A 13924-nucleotide genomic window follows, 5' to 3' on the forward strand; every position below is an offset into this window, starting at 1 on the left:
GAGGCATGGGTCTCTTCCTTTTGTTCAATACCTCTGTACTTTTCTGTAGGCCTTTCTCCAATACTATTGCTCTATCCACCAACTTCGCAAAGTTCTAGACTTGAAATTCCACCACCTGCTCGTAGATCCTCAAACTCAAACTTTTCTCTAATCTCTGAGCCTTCTAGGATTCATTTGGAACCATATCCAGGGCAAATTGAGACAATTCAATAAACTTGGTTGCATATTTTCAAATGGTCAAGTTCCCCTAGTTTAAATTGGTAAACTCCTCCGCCTTGACATCTCTGGTGGAAGAGGGAAAATATCGATCATAGAAGATTTCCTTAAAATGGTTCCATGTTAGGGTAACTGGTTCTGGTCTTTGTTCTTCCAGTAACTTTGCGAAAATCCACCAACGTTTGGCCTCCCCAATCATTTTAAAAATGGCATACATAACCTTCTGCTTGTCTGCATAGTGAAGAGTTGTCAATAACTCCTCCATCTCTTGGATCCAGTCCTCCGCAATGATTGGATCAGATCCTCCTATAAAAGTTAGGTGGTTCATGTGAGTGAATTGCTTGACAGTGCAACCCTGGTCAAGGGGCGAGCAGTTCTGTATCCTAGAATTCCACATAATCCCTGCCTTAACCCGTTGGTTTAGCCCACGTAGCAATAAAGTAGAATCAATGTCCTCTTCCTCATTGAAAGCCCCCATATTACTACTTGCTCCAACATCCACGTTCTTATCTCTAGGATCCATCTTGAAGATAGGACAAACAACTAATTTAGGATCCTAATGCCGTAACATGATCAACACAAATATTTCACTAGGAATTATAAAGTACGCAACACCCTACACAATATACATAGACTCTATTTCAAGGACTTCTCCTCACAAATCAACCAACTTAATGTTCAAGTTCCAATTTTTAAGCTCAAGTCTCGTTGCTCTCAGAAACAAAACCGTCGATGGTTTGCCATGGCTTTTTCGAAACCGTCGTTTCAGGAAAATGAAAAAAGACCGTCGAGGGATTTCTACCTCCCGGCTGCAAGACAAAACCAAAATTCCATTTTGCTTATTATATTTTATTCCGCTATGCATCCTATGCCTGATCCATCTTACAACACCTAGCCTACCCATTCCACTATGCATCCTATACCTCCATTAATTTAACTTTAAATAAACTGCATTTATAAATTGTAACTCACACCTATATAATTAAAAATACACATTTTCCTTTAAAACAAAATTCTGGCTCCATAATAGCCCCATTTACATAAATCTACAAATATGCCTAGAAGAACTCCCATTTTTGGACTAACGGCATGCTAAACGCCTATGACGAGTTGTGTAGTCCGAAAACTGAACTTAGCTTGGTTGATCAAACCACAACTAAGTCAAAGTAACTCATTTGTAAGTCCGATTTTCCTACCGCATCTTGGTCCAAACTCCAGGAGGGTACACAACCCTTCTCTAGCCAAATCGACTTTTCATGCCTACACTTCCACAACAGTGTGGCTGCACTAATATTTCTCTCTAACTACGGTACCTAGCTTTCATCACACCTGGTCCATCAGGGTTCTTAAACCATATATTGTAATTTACATAATAAAATAGATAAAATGATCTTATTTTCTCAACACATGATTTGCAATAGTTTTTCCAAAATTTTCCAACAATCCCCGTGATCGGTATAAAACCGTCGAATTCACAATATGCACGTTATTCTCAACCATTCAATAAATCAATATATCACCATATCATTCACAGTATATTACCACAAAAAATCCCAATAGGCTTTAATTATACAATAAATGAAATATTCTTATGCCACACGATTTGAGTGCTGAGTCATAATTTAATAAACTACCGGAGAAATCATGTCATAATATACCTGGTATATATTTTACTAAAAATACGGGTATGATCATCTCTACAACATTAACTTAACTCAAAATATTTATTTGAAATGGAAATGGAGATGATCAACCCTACTCACTTTATTTCTTCCCAGACATGTGTTTAATATACCAAAATCACTAATTTCATATGCCCGATTCATTCAGAAAATATGATATAATATATCCATATTGGTATACTCAAATTTAATTGGTTAAAACTTCAAAATAAACTGACATAACCTATTTCCCTTACCTATGCTTAACTTGAACCGGTTAGATTTTGAAATAACAACTAACATAGTATCCCTAGGATCATAAACTCCAGTTTAATCAGTTGAAATTGGAAAACAAACTGACATAATTTATTCCCCTTAAATTTAATTGGTTAAAACTTCAAAATAAACTAACATAACCTATTTCCTTTATCTATGCTCAACTTTAACCAGTTGGATTTTGAAATAACAACTAACATAATATCCCTAGGATCATAAGCTCTAGTTTAATCGGTTGAAATTGGAAAACAAACTGACATAATTTATTCCCTTTACCTATTCCCGAAGATATGCCTACCACATTCTTGAAATGGTGTCTGTAGTGTTCGGAAGACAAACTTCCCAAGCTTCCTTAAACCTTACCGCGGAGAGAGAAGCCAGTAAGTTGAGAGGAGGCAGACGATTGGAGAGCTAGATAGGACTCGAAAGTGGGCGGGAGAGCGTGGCAGAGGGGACGATTTTAGGGAGAGAGAGGGAGTGGGACAAATTAAAGAGAGAGGGCTTTGGCTTGTCCAAGAAGCCTCCCCAAGATATTTAGATATATAAATATTATAACAGATATTTGTATAAAGATATTTGCATATATATATATATATATGTAATGAGAAGATATTTGTATATATGTATATCATAAGAAGATATTTGTGTGTGTATATATATATATATATATATATATATATATCATAAGATTATAATCTTATAACCTTATATTAAATCATATTATATTAATATATCATTTTATTATATTATATTATTTACTCAATATTCATTATTATTTAATTAATTAATTATCATTATAATTTTTTCTTTTCGGGTTTCTACAGTTATGAGCAATCTTGGTAGCACTGGTGTTGTCACAAAACATAAGAGTGGGTTCAGCAAGTAAGACACCCATGTCAACAAGTAACCAACGCAACCAAACTATTTTAGTAGTAGTTGAAGCCATGACATGATACTCAGCCTTAGTGAAAGAACAAGAAACTACAGATTGCTTCGTGCTTTTCCAAGAAACGAGAGAGTCACTAAGAAAAATGCAGAAACCAGTTGTGGACTTGCGGTCTGTAGGATCTCCAGCCCAATCAGCATCAGAATAAGCACGAAGTTCTAAAGTAGATGTAGAAGGGAGTAATATACTCTGATACAATGTCCCTCTGATATAATGTAAGATACGAAGAATAGTAGCCCAATGGATCGTAGTGGGAGAGGATACAAACTGACTTATAATATGAACCGTATATGTAATATCAGGTCGAGTGATGGAGGGATAAACCAAACTGCCAACAATAGTATGGTATAAAGTTGGATCCACCAATGGAACCCCATTAGAAGAGGTATAGTGAACATTGAGTTTAAAAGGAGTTTGTACAGTTCGAGTATGAGTAAGAAGAGCTTTTTGAATGACATCTGCTGCATATTCAGACTGAGAGAAGAGATAAATTTTAGGAGAATAGACTACCTCAATGCCAGGGAAGTATCTTAGGGGTTCAAATCTTTCATTTCAAAGTGGTGGTGCAGCTCTGATTTTAACTCTACAATCCCATCTGTATCATCTCTAGTTAAAATCATATCATCTACATAAAAAAGGAGAATAATATGCCCAGCAGATGTAGAATGAGTAAACAAGGCAGAATCATGATCACTTGACTGGAAGCCAAAAGAACAAAGTACTTCAGAGAACTTCTCAAACCAAGCCCTGAGAACTTGTTTAAGATCATACAAAGATTTTATCAGTCTATAGACCTCCCCTAGACGATGAGAAACACCAGGGGGTGGAGACATATAAACTTCCTCTTTGAGATTCCCGTTTAAGAGGACATTCTTTACATTTAACTATGAGAGTATCCATTGGTTAATAGAAGCTATTGTAATCAAAGTATGTATAAATGTCATCTTAGCAACTGGTGCATATGTCTCCTCATAATCAAAACCAACTTTTTAAGTAAACCTTTTTGCAACCAAACGAGCCTCATATCTTTCAATAGAACCATCAGCCTTAGTTTTGATCTTGTAGACCCAACAACATCCCACTATCGTTTTACTAGGAGGAAGAGGTACCATCTCCCATGTGCTAGTCTAATAAAAAGTAGTAAGTTATTCATTTATAGCCTGTTGCCAAAGAGGGTCAAAAGCTATCTCCTTCTAGGAAGTAGGCTCACAATAGGAATAAAGAGAAACTAAAAAAGTAGCAAAACTAGAAGATTAACAAGAATTAGATACAAGGACATATGAATCAAGGTGAGAAGGGGGCTTACGCAGTCACGTTGGATAATGAGAAGATGTGGGGTCCACATGATTGGAAGATGAAGAGGAGTCTGCCAAGGAGGATAGGGGATTTGTACCTACATAAGAAAATGAAGGACAAATAGAAGAAATAGGAGCAACTAGGGAAGACTCTGAATCAATGTACAAGTAAATGGATCAATATTTACAATGTCATACTCATTTAAGATGCTAGAACTTGTAGGAATAGAGAATAAAGGAATGTGTTCAAGAAAGGTGATGTGACGAGAAACATAAATTTTTTGTGCTTCTGGATCATAACACGATATCATTTTTTTCCATCACCATAACCAAGAAACACACACATAAAGGATCATGTAGAAAATTTAGAACACTTAGTATGAGGATGAAGGACAAACCATGTGCAACCAAATACTCTCAAATGAAAATACTTTGAAGTCGTGCCATACAATTTCTCATAAGGAGAGACTCCCAAATTAAGAGCACTAGGAATTCTGTTAATCAAATATGTGGCAGTAAGAACTGCTTCTCCCTCAAAAAGCTTTGGGAACATTACTATAAAGGAGAAGGAATCAAGTTGTCTCAATGACGTGTCGATGTTTTCTTTCAGCCACACCATTTTGTTCAAGAGTTTTTATGCACAGTGATTAATATATGGTGCCATCAGAGGTGAGTAGGGTGGAAAACTCAATAGAATTATATCCCCCCCCCCCCCAAATTGCACCCGAAACACTTAATGACAGTTGAATGTTGTGTTTGAACCAAAAAACAAAACATTTTATAGATGCTAATGAAATCAGAACGTTTTTTCATAAGGTATATCCAAGTAAAATGAGTATAATCATCAATGAAAGAAACATAATATCGGGACCCTCCCTTAGAGGTAGTAGGAGCTGGTCCCCAAACATCATAATGAATTAGATCAAATGGTGCAAGAGACATTGATGTACTTTTAATAAAGAGCAAAGCAGAGAATTTTACAAGCTTACAACAACTATAATCAAAAAGGTCATGAGAAGGTAAGTTTTCTAAAATACATGTGGAAGCCAAAAATATCAGTCGAGAACTAGACACATGTCCAAGGCATGAATGCCATAAATAAAAATTAGAAAAATTTGAACTCAAACGAAATGAAGACAGATCAATATAAGAACTAGCAAATTCTTTGACCCAAAGCTCATCTAACACATACAATCCCCCCTTCTTACAGTCTGTCTCAATTAGCTTCTTGGAATATGGATCCTACACAAAATATGAGGTTGGAGTAAAGGAAACACAGTATCTAGAATCACATAGTTGACTAATAGAAATCAAATTCAATGAAAGTTGAGGGATGCAATAAACATAAGAAAGACACAAATAAGATGAAAAGATGGAAATAGTATCTACAAATGGCATTGGGGTACCATTGGCAGCTAAAACAGATGAAGGTGTCGGGGTAGAAGATATTGATGTAAATAGAGAGATGTTATTTGACATATGATAAGTAGCACCTGAATCAAATACCCAAGTGGACGGAGATATACCTGAAGTGAATGAGGAGGACAAACCTATGGAGGGAGAAACAAATAAGATATTAGGCTTTGATGTAGAAAGAAGCTTCTGCAACTGCTCTACAATAATAAATAGTGTAAGCGCCATGAGAGACGCCTCTTCTGGTGATGTAGTAGCTGCAGTGTGATCATGTATAGGCTTCGAAGTCTGTTGTTGTCCCTTACTTAATAATAATGGACATTGAGTTTTCCAATGACCCTTCTGCTTGCAATAACTATACTCATTAATGACAACTTTCTAACGTCGATTTTGACCATTGGAACACACTTTCTTAGCCATCTTCACTAATGGCTGTCTCAACAACCATCTTCAAATGCAAAAACTCTCAATTGCTTAATTTCCCATAAAACAGAATAATTAGTAAATTCAGAAACAAAATAGCACTGCAAACACTTTATATTTCGCTAGATGATTTGACTCTCACAAATCAAACTCAAAAAGACATAGATTCAAGTTCTATTCAAATTAATTTCACAAGAAATATATAGATCCTATTTTCCCAATGTCCTTCAAAATCTTGCAATAGATTCAAATCACAAAACTTTCTCAAGTTGTTTTAGCCATCATAACCCTGCCAAACATAAAATTCACAAGACTCACAATTCAATTCGCAAGCCCTAATTCCCAAGTTGTCAACATGTACGCGTAAAGGCTGCTCCGGCCGATGCTCTGATATGACGCGACTTTGACGGTGAAGCTGCATCGCTGGCGTTGCTCAAAATCTGCCCCAGCAGTGTTCTAACACTGTGAACTCGGTCTCGCCACTTGTTACCTTGCGAATATGACGACTGGAACGATAGGAGAACAACACAAGAATGACGGTTTGCCACCGGCAGCGGCCGTTGCACGACGTCGCCTACCACTGGTAGAGTGAAGAAGTCTCACCATTATCGTCCTGAAACTGTTGCCCTTCGTGAAATCCGGAAAAACTAGAAGAGCACCGAGCTTTTGATTCGCAAGTTGCGTTTCCAGTGCCCGCGTGTGTGAAATCAACAAAAGGAAAGGCTTCGAGGACCAGCGGCAACTCAGTGACCTGTGACAGCGGTGGCGACCCAATGCAAAACTCAGTGTACCGATGACGACCAGCTACAACTCAGTGACCTCTAACAGCGGCGGCGACCCAATGCAAAACTTAGTATTTAGCCTGCTTGTATACCATGTTAACATTCATAATATGTTGACAATCAAGATTCAATACAAAAGAGAGGGAGAAGGAGATTGCAAAGAGGGAGAGAGAGAGAAGCTGCACACAGGCCAGCACAAAATCAAATCTCAACAATGAATACAATACAGCCTAATAGAAGAAACCTAAACCTAATAAATGTACAAAGAATAAAATGCCCCTATTTAAATATATAATATCCAACAATTATATGTTAAAATTTTGTGATTTAATGCATAAAATTAAAAATTTATATTTTTTGAATAATAGTATAATTCAATGAATTTCTTTAAAACTTATTGTTAAATCATATTCCCGTGTATAGGATCAATAATATTAATAGTTAAAATGATTGTCCGTTAGAGGACTGATCAGTAATAAAGCTAAAGTGCAGGGGTTTATCTGTCTCTGCATAAGGGCAGAAAGCCTACCTTTGAATCGGAAAGCAATAAAACAGCTGTATCCATCTTACAAGAGCCCCTGATCAGCGTAAGGCGTCGCCGGGACCGTTGATCCGCACCCGTTGTTTACAAGAACGGATGGTCCAGATCGAAGTGCGGCCGAATTTGCGGTGAATTTAAGGTGCATTTCATTTCGGGGAGCGGCGTTTGAGTTTCATTTCATCCATTTGGCTCCGCTCGCTTCTCCTCTCTCTCTCCCTCGTATTCCTGAAACGCGAGGAGCTAATCGGACACTCCCGCCTTCGGCTCTCCAGAAACGTCGAATCCAGCGTTCTTCCAAAGGTTAATTTCCGTTTGTTCAGGTTTCGATTTCGTGTTTCTCTTGTTCGAATGTTCGATCTGTTGGTGCAATGCGCTTGAAAGGATTTGCTGTTGTTGATTGAGTGGGAGGTTCTCGGGTTGGGGATCTTGTTTTGTGTCGAATTGATGAAGAGTTTTGGTTTATATTGCGTGGTTTAGTTCGCGTTATCATCATTTTGCTTTGGGGGTTGTCTTGGGGTTTCTTATTGCGATTTTTGATGGATCTGTGGGCATATTCTGTGTTCTGCATCTTGTGTTTTGATTTTGGTATGAGTTGGTTTGTTTGGTTAGGGAGGAGGATGCCTTGATCTGGATCTGTGTTTTGCTGACGATGATCTTTCGTCAAGAATGATTCTACATTTTTCCTCTCTTCTTTTTTACATTTTTGGTTTTGATCGGCTCAACTGCTTATTAAGACTGACCTGTGTTGGAGATTTATATTTTCAATTTAGAAGTCTCTTAAAAATTCTGATCTTATGACACTGCTCTATTGTGAATTTTCATTCATGCTAGTTTTTATGAAATTGATTGAATGAAGGTTTGTTTTGAGCTTCTCGTGTGACCGATCTCCTCTTGATCTAGTATCATTATCTCTTTGCGAGTAACCTCGGTGTTTGGAGTTTTAGACAAGGTACCTTGAAGCTAATTCCTGTAAAATTTTAGCAAATGCTGTAAATCTGGAATGATGCGGGGAAGGATTTTTGAAACTTTGACTCTCTGTTAAGATTCCCAAATCAATTGGGATTTCTAATTAGTGATTTGGGAATCAAGACACATTAATTAGAAAATCTGATTGATTTGGGACTCCTAACACCCTCTTAATATTTTTAATAGTTCCATCAATATTTTGGATAAATTATTTTGAGACTTTAATGAAAATTCACTAAATTTTGGCTGTAGAAATATTTAAAAGAAAAATCCAAAATCTGCCATAATATGGCACTCTGGATAATGCAGGATTTGAGCCAACAGAAATTCGACTGATTAGCTGCAAGTAATTTCTGGAAAGCCCCACCATTTCAAACAACTTCATAAAAATGGTTGGTTGGTGTCATTTATGCTACTGTTGTCTTTCCTCATGGAATATTTGGACATGGACCATGCACCTATGAGTTTCATGAAAATGTTCCCTGTTTACAAATTCAAGTGAGAGCACCTGTTCAGATTCATGCATCCTCCTTGTAGACGCTAATGTTTTAGTATAGGCAACATCGGGTTCCATGTTAAGAAGAACCCTGGCTCTATTTTCATCCAAGAGCGATGTTTTTGCTGTTTTGTTATTTACTTTTTAAAAATCACTTCATTAATTTGTGCCAAGCAAACCCCAATAGGGCCTTGTGAGAAGTTTTAAGGTCTAATGAAAAAATTTAGTTCTCTGTTTACTTGTATGCTGAGCAAGTGTGGTAGCAGCTTGTGGAAGTTTAGTAAGCATTTTTTTGGAGAATCGAATTTTTCAAGACTGGACTAGACTGGACTAAACTAAATACAATTGGGTTGGACTGGTCATGATAGTTATTATGCGTTATTTTGGCTTGTCATCTGTAGGGGAGGGATGGGATAAGGACATGAGTAGGATTTTTATTTTTGTTTGATATGGGGTGATCAGCCTAGTCCTTAAAATGCAAAACTAACACACCCTTAAGGCTTAATGAAAATTTTGGAATTTACCATTGTCAGGCATGTCATACCAGGAACTATGCACGAGTTGTCTTATAAATTAATACACTGCTACTACATTTTCAACTTTTAGATTAAGAATGCACAATTCCATTTTTCTTGGACATGTCTTCTTCTTTAAGATATTTTTTTAAAGATATTTGAGTTAATTGAAAATTGAGGTACTAATATTGTTATTATGGCTGTGTGCACTGATTTCCCTTGTTTATAAACATTTTAGTTGGGATAGGATTGTTTTCTTTGCTTCAATGTTGTTTTTTCTGCAGATTTTGTGGCAATATGGCTTTCTCTAGTTTTGTTTGCTTAATTTTTCTCCTTTTTGATTTTGATTATTATTTTTATTTTGTCCTTTGATCGTCTGGAGGATTTGTCATCTTCTTTGTACATTGTTTCTCCTTGATTAGGATATTCCTTTTAATTTTTTTGAAAATTTTATTGCAAATTAAGTCGCTGGACCAGACATTTCATCCCACATTTAGCTATGGGGAAAAAATTTCTGTAGTTTAAAATAGACCATTCCTCCACGTCCCCTCTAATTGTCTTATTCATCTGATGTGATGTAGTTTATCTCTACAGGCAAATAGGAGATGGCAGATGCTGAGGACATTCAACCTCTTGTCTGTGATAATGGAACAGGAATGGTGAAGGTATAATACGTGATTCTTGATCTTGTAGATATTGTTTAGTGATTGATTTTTGATTGTATATTATTTGAACTTTTTTTATTGCAAAATAATGTTAATAGGCTGGGTTTGCTGGAGATGATGCTCCAAGGGCTGTGTTTCCAAGTATTGTTGGACGCCCACGTCATACTGGTGTGATGGTTGGCATGGGGCAGAAAGATGCATATGTTGGGGATGAGGCTCAGTCTAAGCGTGGTATTCTAACTCTTAAATACCCAATTGAGCATGGTATTGTGAGCAACTGGGATGACATGGAGAAAATTTGGCATCATACATTCTACAATGAACTTCGAGTGGCTCCAGAAGAGCATCCAATTCTCCTAACAGAAGCACCTCTTAACCCAAAAGCAAACCGTGAGAAGATGACTCAGATTATGTTTGAAACTTTTAACGCTCCTGCAATGTATGTTGCTATCCAGGCAGTTCTCTCCCTTTATGCGAGTGGTCGCACAACTGGTAAGCTTGTAAATTAGTTTCAAGAATCTTATTTCTGGATTTTGTTTTATTCTAATAGCTTAGTGTCAGCTTGTAATGGTCATATTATTGATGGAGTGTGTGTAATATGAATAAAATATATGAAGATAATATCTTTGTTGGTGTTGGGTACGTAAAACAGTAGTTATAGGTTCTATTCTTAAACTTTGACTTGATCTTGTTAACTTTGTTGGGGGGGGGGGGGTGTGTTTCCATGTTCAGATTGATGAATTTTAGGTGTCTGGAGTTATTCCCTTGCAATGATGATTTGTTTGAATGTCAATACTGGATTTGATGGGAGACATTTGTGTACAATTGGTGAAATTCCAAAATGGTTTGCATTGTCTCAAAGAAAAGCACTTTTTTGTAATTCTGGATATTTTAGAATACTTTTCTGCTCTTGCAAATCATATACGTGTTCTATTTAAAATGTTCTTTTAATGCGTGTGTTTGTTCTTTTGATAATTCTGCTTTGTCAATATATATGAGCAATCCAAAAAAAAATTGAAATTGAGGCATGCATAAGCAAATCCTTTAGTTTTGGATTATTTTGCCTTGTTGCAGTAAACTTTTGTAATAAATAATATGTTCTTGCCTGCAGGTATTGTTCTGGATTCTGGAGATGGTGTCAGCCATACTGTCCCAATTTATGAAGGCTATGCGCTTCCACATGCAATCCTGCGTCTCGACCTTGCAGGTCGTGACCTTACTGATGCCTTGATGAAAATCTTGACCGAGCGTGGTTACTCATTCACCACCACTGCTGAACGTGAAATTGTGAGAGACATGAAGGAGAAGCTGGCCTACATTGCTCTTGACTATGAACAGGAGCTAGAGACTGCGAAGACCAGCTCCGCTGTTGAGAAGAGCTATGAGCTACCTGATGGGCAAGTCATCACCATTGGTGCTGAGCGGTTCCGATGTCCAGAAGTCCTCTTCCAGCCATCTATGATTGGAATGGAGGCATCTGGTATCCACGAGACAACATACAACTCTATAATGAAGTGTGATGTTGATATTAGGAAGGATCTGTATGGAAATATTGTACTTAGTGGTGGATCCACCATGTTCCCTGGAATTGCTGATAGAATGAGCAAGGAAATAACTGCATTAGCGCCAAGCAGCATGAAGATTAAGGTTGTTGCTCCACCCGAGAGGAAGTACAGTGTTTGGATCGGAGGCTCCATCTTGGCATCTCTCAGTACTTTCCAGCAGGTATGTATAAAAAACATATTTACTTTGTTCTGCATCCTGTACAAACATGTTGAATTTTTAATGAAAAGCTTGATCTCACTTTTGAGTGTAGATGTGGATTGCCAAGGCAGAGTATGATGAGTCTGGCCCGTCGATTGTGCACAGGAAATGTTTCTGATCATAACGAAGGATATGATTTGTGTACTATCTATTTCAGAAAAGGAAAAAAGCTGCAACCATTATCGTCTTTGTTTAAGATTTATTTTTATTTTTTTTTGTTTTTGGTTTTTGGTTTTTGGTTTTTGGTTTACTGCTTCATTATGTTAGTGGGGGCAATGACCTTGAAAGGGCAGAGTGATTTGAGTATTACCTATTCTTTAAATTGTTGTTTCTTTCTTAGAGCTATTGAGAACTATTGCGCAACAAAATATGTTGGCACCCTGTCAATCCTGACACTGTTGTTTTCTTAATTTTGTTTTTTTTTTTGTTAGGGACCATTTTGATTAATGAATGAATAATTTGTATGATTATGTGTGAGATTGGTATTCGTAAAATTGCTGGTTTCTGCTGTGTATTTGATTATTAATTGAGTTGCCAGATGGTTGTGCCGTGTCAAGGTGTCCGGCAGGCAATGCAGCCACTTGACTTCTTGTTTGGTAACCCTGTGGGAGAAGGGTTGGCCATACTTTGCTCGACTTCTGCTTCTGTTTCTTAAACTTCTGTGTCCGTCTCTGCTTATCAATCCCTCCATTCCCCCCCCTTTAGCTCCTGTTCTGCTATTATATATGTATATATTTGACCCATATGGGCATGTGGGTTGCCATTTTGGATCACGATGAATAGCTGAGCATCTGCATTTCAGGGTTTTATGCCATCACTGTATTTATTAATGCCATTGGGAACAGCTATTTTTCAATGAATGACATTTTTATTGAGAGGTTGGATTTGAGCCATCATTGTGTGCACTGACTGATATTTTATTATGTGAAAAACATGCAGGAGATTGTGGTATTCCTGTCTGGTTAAACATTTAACAAGCAGCCTGTAAATTTATGCGTCAAGTGAATATTGAGTAGTAACATGGAAGATTGTCGTTTGCCGCTAATTTTATAGACATAAGTGGGGGAGCATAAAAGTTGTCAATTTGCCTCTAATTCTGTCTTCTCACATTTGGACTTGCATCCTTCCCTCTTTTTCAAACTCAATTTGCCTCGGTGCTCAGAGCTGACAAACAATAGTTGTGAGCTCATTCATCCTTGGAAGCTATTGTTGCCCTTTGAACAGAAGGACAATGTAGCAACATAATCACTTCGTTCTGTGTATGTTTATATGTGTTTGCTCATTGAATTTATCAAATAAATTGATCCTCAAATTAAAATTAGTTAAAGTTTGATAGGGCTGCATGAGCCAAGTTGCTTGTGATCTACTCTATACTTGACTTGATAATGACTCTTCAAACTTGTTTGGCAATACAAACGTGTCAAACTTGAGCTTTGATTTAAAGTTTAAAAATTAAACAAACAGGGCTTGAGCTAGATGATCTCAATTACATAACTTGTAAACTAGTTTATTTAATTAGCTTGCAAGTTGGTTTGCTTATAAACTTGCGTAATTTCCCTCCCAAAGTGTAGATTCCATCATTGGTAAAAATACAAGCATTGTTATGCTATTTCATATTTACCAAGGGGAAAAAGAGTAAAATAGCTGTTTGAAACTACTTAATGATAGATAGATTGATCAAGAGATGAGTGTACCATAAATCAAATGTCAAATGAAGCGTTTGTCTTTTTTTTTTTTTTGTCAAATCTTAGTGGGGATCAATGTCTTTTTTTTGCCTCCATCTGTGCTTGACCGTTGAAGTAAAGAGTCCTATGGAGTGTTGAGATTTAGATGATAAGCATGAGGTTTGTTGACCTCGTCATTGATGGTTTCACTATTTAGTCAAGATCTTCATCTTGCTACCTATTAGGTGTGTGTGTTTCTCTCTTATGGTACAATTTATTTCCTTATACATATACCATGCAT

General features: G+C 36.9%; 1 protein-coding gene across 3 annotated transcripts; it reads left to right on the forward strand.

The window, feature by feature from the left end:
* The first annotated feature begins 7543 nt into the window (after positions 1-7543).
* On the forward strand, positions 7544-12436 carry LOC131160093 (actin). Of its 3 annotated transcripts, none has more exons than XM_058115430.1 (5): positions 7544-7853; positions 10112-10195; positions 10294-10687; positions 11307-11920; positions 12012-12436. In XM_058115430.1, the coding sequence occupies exons 2-5, from the start codon at positions 10136-10138 to the stop codon at positions 12075-12077; spliced, it is 1134 nt and encodes a 377-aa protein (XP_057971413.1). In that variant the 5' UTR covers positions 7544-7853; positions 10112-10135; the 3' UTR covers positions 12078-12436. The 3 variants fall into 3 exon arrangements, with proteins under 3 accessions (XP_057971413.1, XP_057971412.1, XP_057971411.1); XM_058115429.1 differs by having other exon boundaries at positions 10125-10195; XM_058115428.1 differs by having other exon boundaries at positions 10125-10195; positions 11307-12436.
* The last annotated feature ends 1488 nt before the right edge of the window (positions 12437-13924 follow it).

This window comes from Malania oleifera, chromosome 7, assembly GCF_029873635.1.
Source record: "Malania oleifera isolate guangnan ecotype guangnan chromosome 7, ASM2987363v1, whole genome shotgun sequence".
NCBI classification, from domain to species: Eukaryota; Viridiplantae; Streptophyta; class Magnoliopsida; order Santalales; family Ximeniaceae; genus Malania; species Malania oleifera.

Coding starts and splice junctions, on each gene's coding strand:
- LOC131160093 (XM_058115428.1), top strand. CDS start 10,136: ATGGCAGATGCTGAGGACATTCAACCTCTTGTCTGTGATAATGGAACA. Junction 10,196..10,293: donor ATGGAACAGGAATGGTGAAG/GTATAATACGTG, acceptor TAATGTTAATAG/GCTGGGTTTGCTGGAGATGA. Junction 10,688..11,306: donor TGCGAGTGGTCGCACAACTG/GTAAGCTTGTAA, acceptor TCTTGCCTGCAG/GTATTGTTCTGGATTCTGGA.